At 42.7% G+C, this 13,563-nt stretch overlaps 1 protein-coding gene across 1 annotated transcript; it reads right to left on the bottom strand.

The window, feature by feature from the left end:
• Positions 1-2,580: 2,580 nt before the first annotated feature.
• Positions 2,581-7,828, bottom strand: cckbra (cholecystokinin B receptor a). Its single transcript, XM_030778949.1, has 4 exons — positions 7,777-7,828; positions 7,236-7,497; positions 4,389-4,516; positions 2,581-3,113 (listed from the first exon to the last, which is right to left on the bottom strand). Exons 1-4 carry the CDS (start codon positions 7,826-7,828, stop codon positions 2,581-2,583), a joined length of 975 nt encoding a protein of 324 aa, XP_030634809.1.
• Between the last annotated feature and the right edge of the window lie 5,735 nt (positions 7,829-13,563).

Genomic DNA, 13,563 nt, shown 5'->3' with positions numbered 1-13,563 from the left:
ACACACACGTATTGATGTATGTACGTGTGTGTGTGTGTGGGGGGGGGGGGGGGTAAAACAAAATTCTCTGTAGTTTCAGGCATAAGTTATATGGTGTCAAACTAACTGTCAGCGTTAATCAATATATATATCTATATATATATACATATATATATATATATATACACACACATATATTCTTGGAAAAATACTACTCTCCTTTAAGCCACAATATATATTTAAAAAAAACCTGAATATTTATGAATTGTGAAAAAAACTTGAGAACCTAAAAAAGACCCATTTCAGCTGCATGTTGGGAGCCTGTAGCACTGCTCCTCACTGCATGTCTTAACAGAAGCTGTACATGCCCAAGTTAACAGAGCATTTTCATGTACAATTAAATCAACAGTGCGAGAAACCATGCCAGAATGTACCCTACAGGGCGAAGCTTAATGCAGGCGTTCCGTTTTGCATGGCATTACTTCATAACGCTTTAACATTACGAGGACATCTGCTCAACGGCCTACTCAACGTCGTGACGTTGTTCATGAGAGATGACGAAGAAGAGATGCCCGTTCGACTGATTATTCAGACGAGACGAAAAGGGACGCTCACTCGGAGACAACGATATTCGTTTTCGTGTTTGTGGTCGAAGGTGTGGCGGCGGATCATTCGTGAATGACGATCGGGAAGAGATGGTCGTGTATCTGTGTGGGTACATGTCCACCACGCGGGAAGCTTCTAGAAACACTTTGTTTTCAATCTGTGTTGCCATGATCTCCGTGGATTGGAGCGTTAACAGCGGATGATACTTTATCCTACCAAAACGTCTTAAAATCGGCTGATGTTTTCGTTGCGTGCCTTTGCTTCATAAGAAAAACAACTCTTACGACACAAAGGTACAGCAACCCCCCCCCCAAAAAAAAAGAGTTATTTGAAATGTTGCTGGAAATGAAACAGTGTACGGAGATTTAAAACACATACCCACACACACGCACACAGACACACACATACACACTGCAAGAGCGTAACACATTTTGCTTCATTAACGTCCTCCTTTTTTAGGCATGAGTGGATTCACGACTTGCGAGGCAATCACAACAATGAGGCCTGGGATTTTTCCTTTTCAACTATTCGGAAAGGCTTTGTTAAGAATGAAAAACAGATCAGATTGCCCAAGGTGGCTCAAACTGCCTTTGACTCGCAGAAGAAAGCAATTAGAGCATCCATGCGTCGTCCAAAAAAAATGTTGGGTTTTTTTTTTTCAAACTTCCATACATTTTTTATTGTGTAACATTAGCACGTTGTCTTCAAGCACGCTGGTTGCTATCAAGGGAAGCATCTCCATATAGTTTATTCTACCTTTCATTTCTTTTTTTTTCTTTTTTTTTTTTGAAACTCAAGACTGAATTTCATGAGTTCCACAAGCTCCTTTTAAATTGAGTCTTGTGATGCAGAACAGGCAGAGAAGAGAACGCTGCCAAAAGGCAAAAAGACGAGCGTTTTGGGCTGTGCCTCACAGCACTGGCTTAAAGGACCGGACGAATGTGTCCACTGCCTCCGGTAATCAATTTAAAAACAGCGAGATGTAGAGCCGCGCACGAGAAAGTTAAAAGCCAAAAGAAACCGAGCCTATTACTCAACGAGATGTCATTTGATATGCCGGATTTGGTAACACCAGACACCGCGGCAGCGCTGAATGCACGTGAATCTTACAAGACTCGAGACACAAAAAACAAATTCATGGAAGCACAGAGCTGCTATCGTAACAGCACCATACACACAATAGCCTTGTCACTCTTTACCATAGATTAAGAGAGCTCGTTTCATATTTAGCTGACTGTTATGATGTCATATTGAAGGGATGAAAATATTCATCCAAATAACAATGTTTTTGCAGGATCTCCTTACAGATTGTTAGGTATATACATATATATGACAAAAGGTATATATATGACAAAAGCTTTAAAACACAAGCCTCAGTTTAACTTTATATAATATCATTTTTTTTTTTTATCTTTAAGAAATGTGTTTAACATGAGGTTCAGAATGTCTTTCATTCATGTGAAACCATGCAGTGCATTTAAAGATTGATGCCTTGTGCTTGATCCAAATCTTGATTCAGTGGTCCAAGTAATGAGGTTGGTTACATAATTAAGCAAGCGTGTTTGTGCCAGTGACACCTTTGCATGGTATGCACTGTTTGATAATAATTCGATAATAAGTTTGAACATTTTTCACATTTTAAATATGAGTGAAGATTGGAGTAACTTCTGTGAGGCCTTATCGCTCTTTGAATATCTACAGACTCAATACAACCGAAAGAAATAGTTGCACAGATAAAATAAAACAGAAGGAAAAAAACAACACTAACTCAAGGACATGTTACCACGGAAACTTACAGAGAAACTGCTTTTCCAGAGAAAAACCAATGAAGCACTACAGGCATCCACTTAGAAAATCAAATAAGACACGGCAAGACCAACATGACACGTCTTAACCTGACACAGAAACTAACAGACGTGACAGATCTCCTTTGCAACCCTTACGCATCTCCCTTGGGGAGGGGGGGGGGGGTGGCGTTGGATGTGGTTGGGGCGTCTAGCAGGGCCCGGCCGTGCTAACCGTGGTGTAGCTGAACTTGGAGGCCCCGGTGGCCGTGATCTCCTCGTCTCCCTCTCTTCTTCGCCGACGGCAACACGGCGTCCTGCCGCAGCAGGCGCAGGTGGTGAGCAGGGCCTTGCGGAAACGCTTGTTCATGAAGCAGTAGATGATGGGGTTGACGCAGGCGGAGGTGTAGGACAAGAGCTGGATGAAGGAGATGGGGGCGCCGGAGAGAACGCTCTGGGCCGCCTGCTGGTCGAACGCCTTCCACGTGTTGGCCGAGAACAAGGGCATCCAACAGATGAAGAACATGGCTACGATGATGATGAGCATGCGGATCACGCGCTTCTTGGCCAGGAGCTTGGCCTCCGACGTGTTGCTACGGGGACGGTCGGCCGCCTTGGCCGCGTTCCCCGAGGTGGTCAGGGTGGACAGCTCGATGGTGGGCGGCCTCTTTGGTACCTGGATGTAACAGCCGTCGCTCTCGTCGCAGCCCGAGGACACGGTTCCGTTCAAGCCGTTCTTCGCGCCTGTGAAAGGAAAAGGCATGGAGGTTGGAGCATGGTGAGGTACAGTGGATGGCACCCACCCAAAAAGATTTCAACAGTGCGTCATTTTAGTAAAAGATATCAGACACAGCATCTTAGAGGCATTTTGATAGGCTTATGTGCAAGTGAAATCAGGTAATCTCTACCCAAAACAGGAAAGCATTAATCATGTCACCAGCCCTGAAACACACAATGGCACTTACATGAGGAATTTCCCATGATATTAATCAGGTATTTTCTAGAATAACTGAAGTGTTTCATTAGGTTAAAAATATATACATATTTTTAGTTGCGCTTTTGTCTCACTCACTCTCACTTAATTATACCCTTCCTGTTTTCTCTAGTTCGTTTCTATGCTGGGTTCTCCTCATTTCCAGAAAATTCTCCCCTTACCCATGCAGTGCTGAAGGACCTCCAGTAACTCCATTACTAAAGGGATTCTTTGAAAAGAAAAGCTCTCAAAAACTCTTTCAGTAGGTTTGGAGCTGTTATGCTCTCAAAAGGCATTTGGGTCTTGAGGAACAGCCCTGCCCCCCCCCCCCCCCCCCCCCCCCCCCCCCTCATGGCAGCTCCTCCTCTTACGGTGTACATCAGTGAACGACTATCCTTCACATCCAGGGTTAGTACTCAGCACCAGTCCAATACATAACAGTCTCTCTGCGTGTGAACCCAGTCGAAAGCTTTTCAACTGTGGGAATCCTTTCATGTCAAAAGCAGGAGAGTAGTACTGATACCTTGTCCAGGCTAAAGCTAGGTGTCTTTAAAGAATGCCCCCTGCAATGAACCACACTCTAGAGGCGAGTTCACAGCCTGTCCGGTAGGCAAATGTTCAATACAATCTGATGACCACAGGCAATCACCACAGTTTCTTATCTTATTTGGCTCACGACTCAGATTCAGAAGAGCTGTCCAGGAAGCAATATCAAAGAGCTTCAGTGGTTCTATCGGGACTCATTGATCTACTGCTCTGCTGGTTATCTGGGACGAGTAAGAATAGACACCAAAGCTACAGCAATGAGGGTCTCAATTCGGAGCGATTCGCAGAGGAAAAAAAAAAAAAAAAAAGATCAACGAAGCAATCTGCTAGAGAAACAAACCATGACCACATTCAGGGCTGGTTGTCATTTCACGCAGTCCGCTTGAAGAAATAGGCGCATTGGGCCTGTGTAGCAAACTAAGCTTGCGCTTCTTTGGGTTTTTTTTTTTCCACTGGAACTGGAAGGGGACGTCTAAACTATAAAAGTGAATTAGCCTTACCGCTTGAGTCTTTCTTCTGCTCAAGCTCAAACTGAATTCCCCGGTAGAGTTCTCTGGAGATGAGTCCGTAAGCGATGATCATCACTACTCCGGGGATAAAGAACAGAATGAGGAGGAGTAATACATACCTGGGAGAGACACAAACGGTAACATATCAACACATTGAACATAAAAAAAAAAAAAAAAAAGAAAAATTTTCTACTCTTCACATTCTTTTTCTTTTCTCTCAGCAACGAGGGTGATGACTATTCAGCTACCATGAAAAACAACTATGTTTTACAAGCAAATTCTGCACTGGTTTAACCTTGCAGTAGAGCAAAGTGAGCATTGAGGTTTTTGTTTTGGGGGGGGGGGGGGGGTATTCAGCCAAAGTACCACCACAATTCTATTAAGAACCTGCTAAAATGAACTCGGGTTTGGGTTCCTGCCAAGCTTGTGAACACTGTTCCGCAGGAAATCAAAAGGTGCTTGTAACTGGCAGAACAGTCATCATATCATGACTCATGTGCAATTCGGGCCAGGAATGTGAGTGAGGCTCCTTAACTCAGGCGTTTTCAACCTTTTTTGGCATAACCCCCCCCACCCCCCCCCCCCCCCCCACTAAGTTTGAAGTCGCACCCCATCCCCATCCCTCCTTTTTCGTTGTTCTTGCCGGTCTGCGCCTAAAAATCTCCTAATCTTATACCACCCTTGCCAGGTGCCCCCCCCCCCCCCCTCCACAGGGTTGGGGATGGGCCCCGCAGGGTGAACACCCCTGCATTAACTGACATATGCTTACGTACCACCAAAGTGATGGAGGTCAGACGATAACATATTACAGTCAAAATGGACATCCGGAAACAAACGAATTCTCCAATTACTCCAACTACAATGATCAAAGATTGTCCAGAGAGAAAACCCTAATAATGGGTTCTATATCAAGCCAGAACATTTGTTGAGCCTTCTTGTCTTTGTTACTCTCGTGTTAGTTTAAAAATCACAATCGTGTTTTCATTTCTTTAGAAATATTCAAATGACATGCGTGGGTGTCTTCGCTGACAACATTTCCCCTTGTCCTCCTGCAGCGGTGATCTTTTTCATCTCTTAGACGCCTTTGTGGTGGCAGTACCCACTTGCTCATGCATTTAAACTATATCAAAGCATCTCACCCTCATCTGGTCTTTTTTTTTTACCACAAAGCTTTCAAATTCATCCTTAGCCTCAGCACAAAAAGCAATCAAAGCATCCTTCGTCATACAAAGGCACCAGGAAGAGGCCGTGAGATGGTCCTCCGGTGAGCCGGAAATTTCATTGTTATGAACCGGCCTGTATTCATACCTCAATCGACTGGATACCCTGAAAGATGTGAAGAGGGCTCTCTAATTCATTTGAGTTGGTCCTTTACACAACCTTTAAAACTGTCATGGACTCACTATGCATAAAAGAGGTCAGGACGCTTTTTCTCTCCATTTCCAATTGTAGGCATTGTGTTACTAAGGCAGTTAGTCATGGTAACGATACTACACTTAGAGGAGTCTGCACCTCCGAATGATTCAGTTACTATGACCACTGGTAATTGTCCCATTATCAAAATGAAAGAAAAGCACTATTCAAAAGCGAATTCTTTTCTTTTGTACGGCAACTTAATCAGAGAGAGAGAGAGAGAGAGAGAAAAAAGTCTCCTGTGATGATCGTGAGTTAGCTCCTCATAAAAAGTTTGGCGGTATCAAAAGACAGCCACGTCCTATGGTTTGATTCACAGCAGGGAATGTGAATTAAAGACAAGTTGAACATTGATAATTAGAGAGACACAGAGAGAGAGAGAGAGAGAGAGAGAATGAACACCTCGAGAGGTCTTCTACATCCACAATTATCAGAATTTTTTGACATGGAGAAGGCTTTCGCCCCTCCCTCAGTGCTCACTTTCTACAAGAACCAGCTGAGCAGGGGTGGGTGGGTGGCTGGTGGAGGGAGCTGAGGAATAAGGAGGGCGTGGGGGGGGGGGGGGGGGGGGTTGACAGCTGAATATATTTTACACATGTAGCAGTCCATCCAAAAAAGCGCTTATATTTCATACTTTGAAAGACAAACTCTTCAAAGATACAGAGAGAATTTTTTTTTTCCACCACTCTGTATTTGTTTTTTGCACTGTTTTTTTTTCCACAGCTTTCGGAATATATTTTAAGTCACTGAGGATGTTTTGACTTCTGTTTTGCTAAACTCGGATGGTTTTGGATTTGCAAAGTTCACGGTAAATTAGAAACTTTCAGTAATGCTCGAGGCAATGCTAATTAAGGGGTTTACAGACGTTATGCTCTCAACTGGATTTTTCTAAACCAAAATACAAGACTTTGTTTTTGTAGTCTGCATATTAAAAATTGCTGGCTATAGAAATGAATGAATAAATAAATTATTTTTGCTTGCAGTTCACACTTGCTGAGTCTTACTAAGTTTTCATGAATAATATCAGAGCAATGACCAGGCACTGAACATTCATAAGTGGTTTATAAATATTTACGCTAATTAGTAAATAAATAACTCAATGTCTAAGCTCATAAATGTGTAATTATTTTGTTTTGCATAATTATTGCATAAACATCACACAACCAGAAAATGATTAAGACACTGCCAGTCTTAAAAACAACAACATCATTATGGCTAGACAATCAAAAGACATTAACGAGAACATTAATTGCAAAACAGGCTGCAAGTAAAACCTCATTCACATTTCAGCAGAATGGACTGGTAATCATTCTTACTGGGAAGAAAAAAACAAAAAAAAAAAAGAAAAGAGAAAAGACATAAAAGCCTGACAAGTCATCAGCGTGTTGCGTAAGACTGTAAAAGCGGGAAGCCCAACGAACTCACCACGTCTGCTCCACCTCGTTTATCGGCCAACTGAGGCGGCACATGTGAGCAGTATAATTGTCTGGTTTTTTAAACGGGACCAGCGTGCTGAAGACCGGATAGGGTACCATGATGCCCACCGAGAGGACCCAGGTGGCGGCAATGACCTTGTAGGCATGGGAACGGGTCTGCCACGCCCGCGACTTCAGGGGGTTGCAGATGGCGCTGTATCTTTCGATCGCTATGGCGACGAGGCTGAAGGTGGAGATGCTGACAGAGATGCCTGCAGGGAGACAAGGAATCGGAGGGGGGGGGGGGGGGGGGGGGGGGCAGCGAAGGAATAGCAGGAGGAATTGGGGTTTTTCTGTTTCAAACAAACTTGTGAAACGTGTTTATCTTTTACTGTGACGTAAAAAAAAAAAAAAAAAACTGCTGAGGTGAAAGGAAAAAGGGGGCAGGTTTATAGCTGACCAATCATGGACCGGTTTCAATTATTCGAAAATGTAAATGTAAATGTAGATCTCTGTGAATTTGACCTCTGCATTTAATCCATCCAACATACCCATAGCGAAGGCAGGAGCAGTGGGCAGCATTCCTTGTGCCCCAGGGGTCATTGGGGTTACATGCCTTGCCCAAGGGCACACAGTTGTGGATGTCGGTCCTGGGAATCAAACCCGCAACCCTTCGGTCACGAGCCCTGTTCTCTAACCTCTAGGTTTTGCACTGCTGTCATTTTTTTGTTTCTAACAATTCAGTATCAGTAAAAAAAAGCCCTTTGTTTTTCAAGAGAGAGGTTTGCAAAATCATGCAGATACCCCTCAAAAAGTAATCCCCTGGCATGGGAATGCATAAATACATTTAGAAAACACTGGAGACTGCACTTAATTGTTGCTTTCCATCTACAGCACCATTAACAAGTTTGTGGGTTTTTGTCGGGTTTTTTTTTTTTTTTTTTTTTTGCATTTACTTTGAGAACCAAAGCTCTGTGGTTTTAATTTCATTAGACACAAATGCTGGAGCTCTGTTCTTGCATCTGGAGAGAAAATTACAGCCAGTGGTGTTTGCATTTATGAATATGTATATTATGCGGATGGATTGCACAGTCAATCATCTTAAAAGCAAGGTCTGGTGTTAAAAAAAAAAAAAAAAAAATTGTTCAACACACAAAAAAATAATACTCTACAAATCTGGTTTGGCTCCAATTAAAGTGGAGTGGTTTGTCTACGAAATTCTTTCCTGCTCAGAGTTGTATTTAATTTTTTCCACTAAGTAAAATTTCAACTGAATTAAATTCAACAGTTGCTCATCTGCAACTGCATAAGCGTCTTACAGATCACAAACAACCATGTCTTACCCTGCGGGGCAGTTTAAGAACTATTGACAGTCCTGTGGTGAGATGAAAATTGTATACAACATTATCAAGCATTACCTAAGTTGATTTGTCTTTTTTTCAAGTTCCCTGGTGCTTTTTTTTCATCTTATTGCAATAGCCATACAGGTTAATTGATTTTTCTTCGAGCTTCCGAAATTGTCTCAACAAAAGGAAAATGTAAAACTCAAAACAAAACATAAAAAAAAACAACAACAGGGCAAGCATACCAATAACAAAAGCAATTTCTGTATCAGTGCCGCACTGTGATCTCAAACTCATCCACGGTCCGCAAATTTCTTTTTTTTTTGTTTTTTTTAATGCTGTCTACTCGCATAGGACAAACTCTAGTCATTAAGGACTACACTAAACTCTAGTCATTAAGGACTACACTAAACTCTAGTCATTAAGGACTACACTAAACTCTAGTCACAAAGTCAAAACTAGATGGCTCTCCGGACACAGTCTCAAGGCTTATTGAGTTGTTGATCAGGGCTCAGGACTGACCTCTTTGACCTCGGCCGACCCTCTGCGGTCTCGCAGCGACAGACTCACAAGCCACGCAATGTGAGACCATCATGTAAACGACCAGACTGCCCAAAAAAATGTACGGTCCGGTGGATTTCATCGGCACGGATTTTTAACATTTCTTCTGAATTTATAATTAGGCTACGCTGATAACCACAAATTCCGCAGAAGAAATATACATGAATCCAATAATCCAACAATCTAATAACCACGAGACGCACAGTCAAAGGGTCATCCCATCAGCTGCTGATGGAGGAGTACATGATACTTAAAGCAATCTCACTGAAAGAAGCAATTCAAGCTTCATTTATGAACTAAATATAGGGGCCTACTGTTAGGCATTAAGAGATCTAATAAGCTCCGCGTTTGAATGATGTGATGGTTCCTGAGGCCTTCCCTCAGAAACGACGGAACGACAATGGTTATTTGACTTTGATTTGGAACTTTCAACCACCCGTATGAAACAAGCGCTCTCGAATAACTCAATCAATCAAAATAATAAAGAAAAAAAAAAAAAGATTAATAAAACCGATGATGGATTGAGAGAACATCGTCGGAGAGAACATCGTTCTTCCAGGAAGAAGCCTGAAGGTCATCACCGGGAGTTGTAAACAGTCAACTGTCAACTGTTTTCTGAACCGTATCAAAGAACTTGCTTTTAGTTTAATAAAATAAAAAAACGTATTTTTTACGCTGCATAAAGCTGACGGTCCAATCTACAAAAAAAGAAACCGCTGAACGGAGGCGAGGAAGCGTGTCGTTCTGAGTTCAGGCCCTTTGCTGTGAACTTTTGAAAGTTTAATAAGTTTTTACCACCCACATTCTCTCATTATCCCAATCATCTTTTTTTCCCTTGAAATCTGCCCTTCTTGTTATTCATGAAAATGGAACCATGGGCTGTAACTGTTAACAAGGGTATTGGTCTGACTAGCCCCCCCTTTTTCGTTTCGCCTGCTGAGATAATGAGATGCACCTGGGCAAACAGTTGTCAGCTAAATGGGGGGGATTTCTGAAGAACCTGACCACAGCGAGACTGGCAAGCCAAGGCAAGATTCAACGATAAAGAGATATAAAAAACCAAAAAAACCAAAAAAAAAACAGAGAACACAGAACTGTGTGACTGCATACAACTTCAGACAAAAAAAGTGTTTTGAAGCCATTACGTCGACACATATTGCTTAAAGGGTCTTTTTTTGGGGGGGGGTGTGTGTGTGTGTGCGTGTGTGTGTGTGTGTGTTTGTGTGTGTGTGTGTGTGTGTGTTTGCTGGGGGGAGTGGGGCTAAGAGATACTCATTTGCTAGATGTTCCTTTACTTCTGAGTCTCTGCAAAAGGCGTTTTAAGAGTCTATGAACCTTGAAAACTAATTGCAATGGTTCTGAGTTTCTTCACGTATAATACAGACGATGTATACCCAGTGTCTTTGAATGAGTTATGACTCCTGAAGAGGTGCCGTGAAGCATGAGGAGTTAATGGCTTTGAAAAGCCTACTAGTCAAGCGCCTTTCCGAGAATAGTCCCTGCGCGGCCAAAAAAACAGTCTCTGAACCTCCTTTTTGTCCTCTTCTTCGTTTTGAAGGAGAGGAGAAAAAAAAAAAAAAAGCTCTCTCGTTATAATGAGGGACCATCTTGAAGTTTCACGGTGACTCATGAAGAAAGAGAAGAGACTTGGGGCTGCAGACATTTGGGTGACATTACCTAAAAGCTTCTCTTTTTTTAAACAGGTCTGAGTTATTATCGATGCGATTCCAGCAGTGACTCTTGGCAGTCACATATCGGTGCCCATTGCATTGCAAGTTTATTTAACGTTGTTCGGGCATTGCTCAGTGGGCCCTGCGCTATTTTTCATCTCTGGGCAGACGTTAGCAGATAAGACCCCAGAGATAGGGCAAAGGAATCGATACGTGGAGAGTGTCATATTGGTTTTTCGGTCAGCGCTGGTCTCGACGGGGGTCAACGAAACACAATTTGCTAGTGGTCTTCTAAGGGTCTGGATCAGATTAGAGGGACCTTGAGATGTGAATTAGGTGGCACGGGCTCTGTGAAAGACTAAAAATCTGTCTTGGTTGGGGGAGCGAGGGAAGGGGTTGGGGGGGGGGCGCTTTTCCTCTGACTCAGGGACAACACATGGCACTGTGAGAATGACCTAATGAGAGAGACAGCTCACTGCTAAACCTCAACACTTCTGCATACGTGTGAGAATCTGAAGCCCAAACGCTGTCAAAGAACGGAGCCTCCAGTGTAGAAACTGCACATTCACGCAGGCGCTGTGATGAATCGAGACAATTTGGTTTTCAAAGCGAGGATAGGTGCTGGTGTTTAATGTGCCATGTCTTTCAATTAGTTGGACATTTTATTTTGTTTTGGCTTTTATTTTGCTTTTCAATCTGGTGTCTTCTTCCGAGTAATAGGAAATAGGAGGCAGTGTGCTTATGTTGAGGAAGGCAGGAATGATTTCAAATTTGTTTTAATGAACCAAATGAAACAGCTGAGCAACCTTTGGTTTTGTAAAGTATACACGACTGATGAAATATTATTGTAATGATTCATCAAAACCCCTGAACAATCAGCTCTGGAGAATGCAGAGCATCATGGGAAGCGCAGCGTTTCCCAGGCAACAAAAAGTCTGAGTGGGTGCCATAGAGATGATGTACTGGAAATAACATAACGTGTGTCGAGTTTTAACCTTAACTCTGGAAAACAGGTTCAAGCTTTAGCGTTCGTTTCGAGCCCAGTTACTCATCACAGGAACGTTCTTTTCATTTTACAGAAGCATGAAGGACGGCTTTTCATGAGGCGCTGCCTCCCATACACTCAAAAAGAGATCGCTCCGTCAGCATCAGGATCTCTTTCACGGCGACATATACGTAAGTCACAAAAAGAAACACAATGAGAAAGAAACAAAAAAAACCAAACATACAGTTACAAAGTAGGCATACATATCCACCCACCACCAAAAATGTTGTTTTTTTTTTTTTAAACAGTTCAATGGACTTGCAATTCTTTACAATTTTAAAGGCTCTCAAATACGTGTGATGTCGCCCCTCTTACCCATGAAGTAGGCAACGGTCTTGCACATCACGGCTCCGAATATGAAGTCTTCCAGCAGGTTGGGGATGAGGTTGAAGGGCATACAGAAAATGGCCATCATGAGGTCGCTGACGGCCAACGAGAGCAGGAAAGAGTTGGTGACCGTGCGCATGCGTTTGTTCACCAGCAAAACTACAATGATCAGCATGTTCCCAAAGACGCTGAGCAAGAAGATGAGGGAGTAGAGGAATATACGAAATGAGTCCATTTCTGTCGAGGGAGAGAGGGAAAGATAGCCGGTGATACAAACATATCCACGATAGCGGGTTTTTAAAAGTTCAAAGTCTGTGATATTTTATAACAACAACACAACAATAACAACAACAACAACAACAAGAAAATACACATACAAACGTTTGTAGTCGTACAGTTTTACAGGTTTGAAAATGTATAGATAAAAACTGGGTTCCTCTGTCTTGGAACACAAATGATCTCTTTCTACAAATCATACAACATGAAAACCAGCCTGGGAAGAAGTGTGGGGCGGGGGGGGGGGGGGGGGGGGTGTTTGTTTGTTTGTTTGTTTGTTTGTTTTCTTTTTTGGAGATGCCATTTTATTGAATGAAAATCTCAGGAATAATGAAAAAATTCAATCTGCCTTTACAAACAAAAAGGAGCATGCAGTGCATTCATGAGATGGGGGGGGGGGGGGGGCAATTTTTCAAAAACGTTCCCCCGACCAATACGGACATCAGCTGGGTTCCATCACACGCACTGGAGGCAATTCATACAATTCTTTGTCTCCTCTCTTCGCCACCCACCGAGTGGACGTCACAAACTGTCCGCTTCATTGTTCTTGCCTCTTGGCCTTGGTGGTTGGTACTCGTGGTTTGAGAAGTCTGTGATTTAAAGAATCTAAGGATGTGGTCTCCACCAAAGTTTTTGAAAAAAAAAAAGCCTATGCCTGCTGCCAGGCGTTGTTTTATTCTTTTTCCTTCTTTTTTTTTTATTGCCAGACCTGGCTTGATGCCTCCTCTACCAGGAGCGACAGACCTTTCACCGTAACAAAATCAAATGTAGGGGTCAACACTCAGCTGATGTCAGAGTCAATATGGAACTTAAATTTCAAAGAGGAAGCATTGTCTGAGAAGTGAGGCTGAAAATGTGTTTCTCAGCTGGATTTCTGATTTCTGGAGTAATACACATTGTACCAAAGTCCATGTGAAAAACAGGATTGATGCCGTGCGCTTGGGAGTGGAATTTTTAACGTTCCGTTTCAGAGGGCTTCTGGGTGCCGCCTCACTAGTTTAGAGTCGGTATATAAATACAGGAGTGTTTTTCACCCCTCTCTCCCCCTCTGCATTAAATTTCAAATCACTATGGGTTGGTCAGTCAGTCAGTCAGTCAGTCAGTCTATGAGTTCAT

Source organism: Chanos chanos, chromosome 7 (genome assembly GCF_902362185.1).
Source record: "Chanos chanos chromosome 7, fChaCha1.1, whole genome shotgun sequence".
NCBI classification, from domain to species: Eukaryota; Metazoa; Chordata; class Actinopteri; order Gonorynchiformes; family Chanidae; genus Chanos; species Chanos chanos.
Note: the sequence above shows the minus strand (reverse complement) of the source record. Positions and strands in the feature narration are given on the sequence as shown.

Coding starts and splice junctions, on each gene's coding strand:
- cckbra (XM_030778949.1), bottom strand. CDS start 7,828: ATGACCCCTGGGGCACAAGGAATGCTGCCCACTGCTCCTGCCTTCGCT. Junction 7,498..7,776: donor TGCTCCTGCCTTCGCTATGG/GTATGTTGGATG, acceptor GTCTCCCTGCAG/GCATCTCTGTCAGCATCTCC. Junction 4,517..7,235: donor AACGAGGTGGAGCAGACGTG/GTGAGTTCGTTG, acceptor TGTCTCTCCCAG/GTATGTATTACTCCTCCTCA.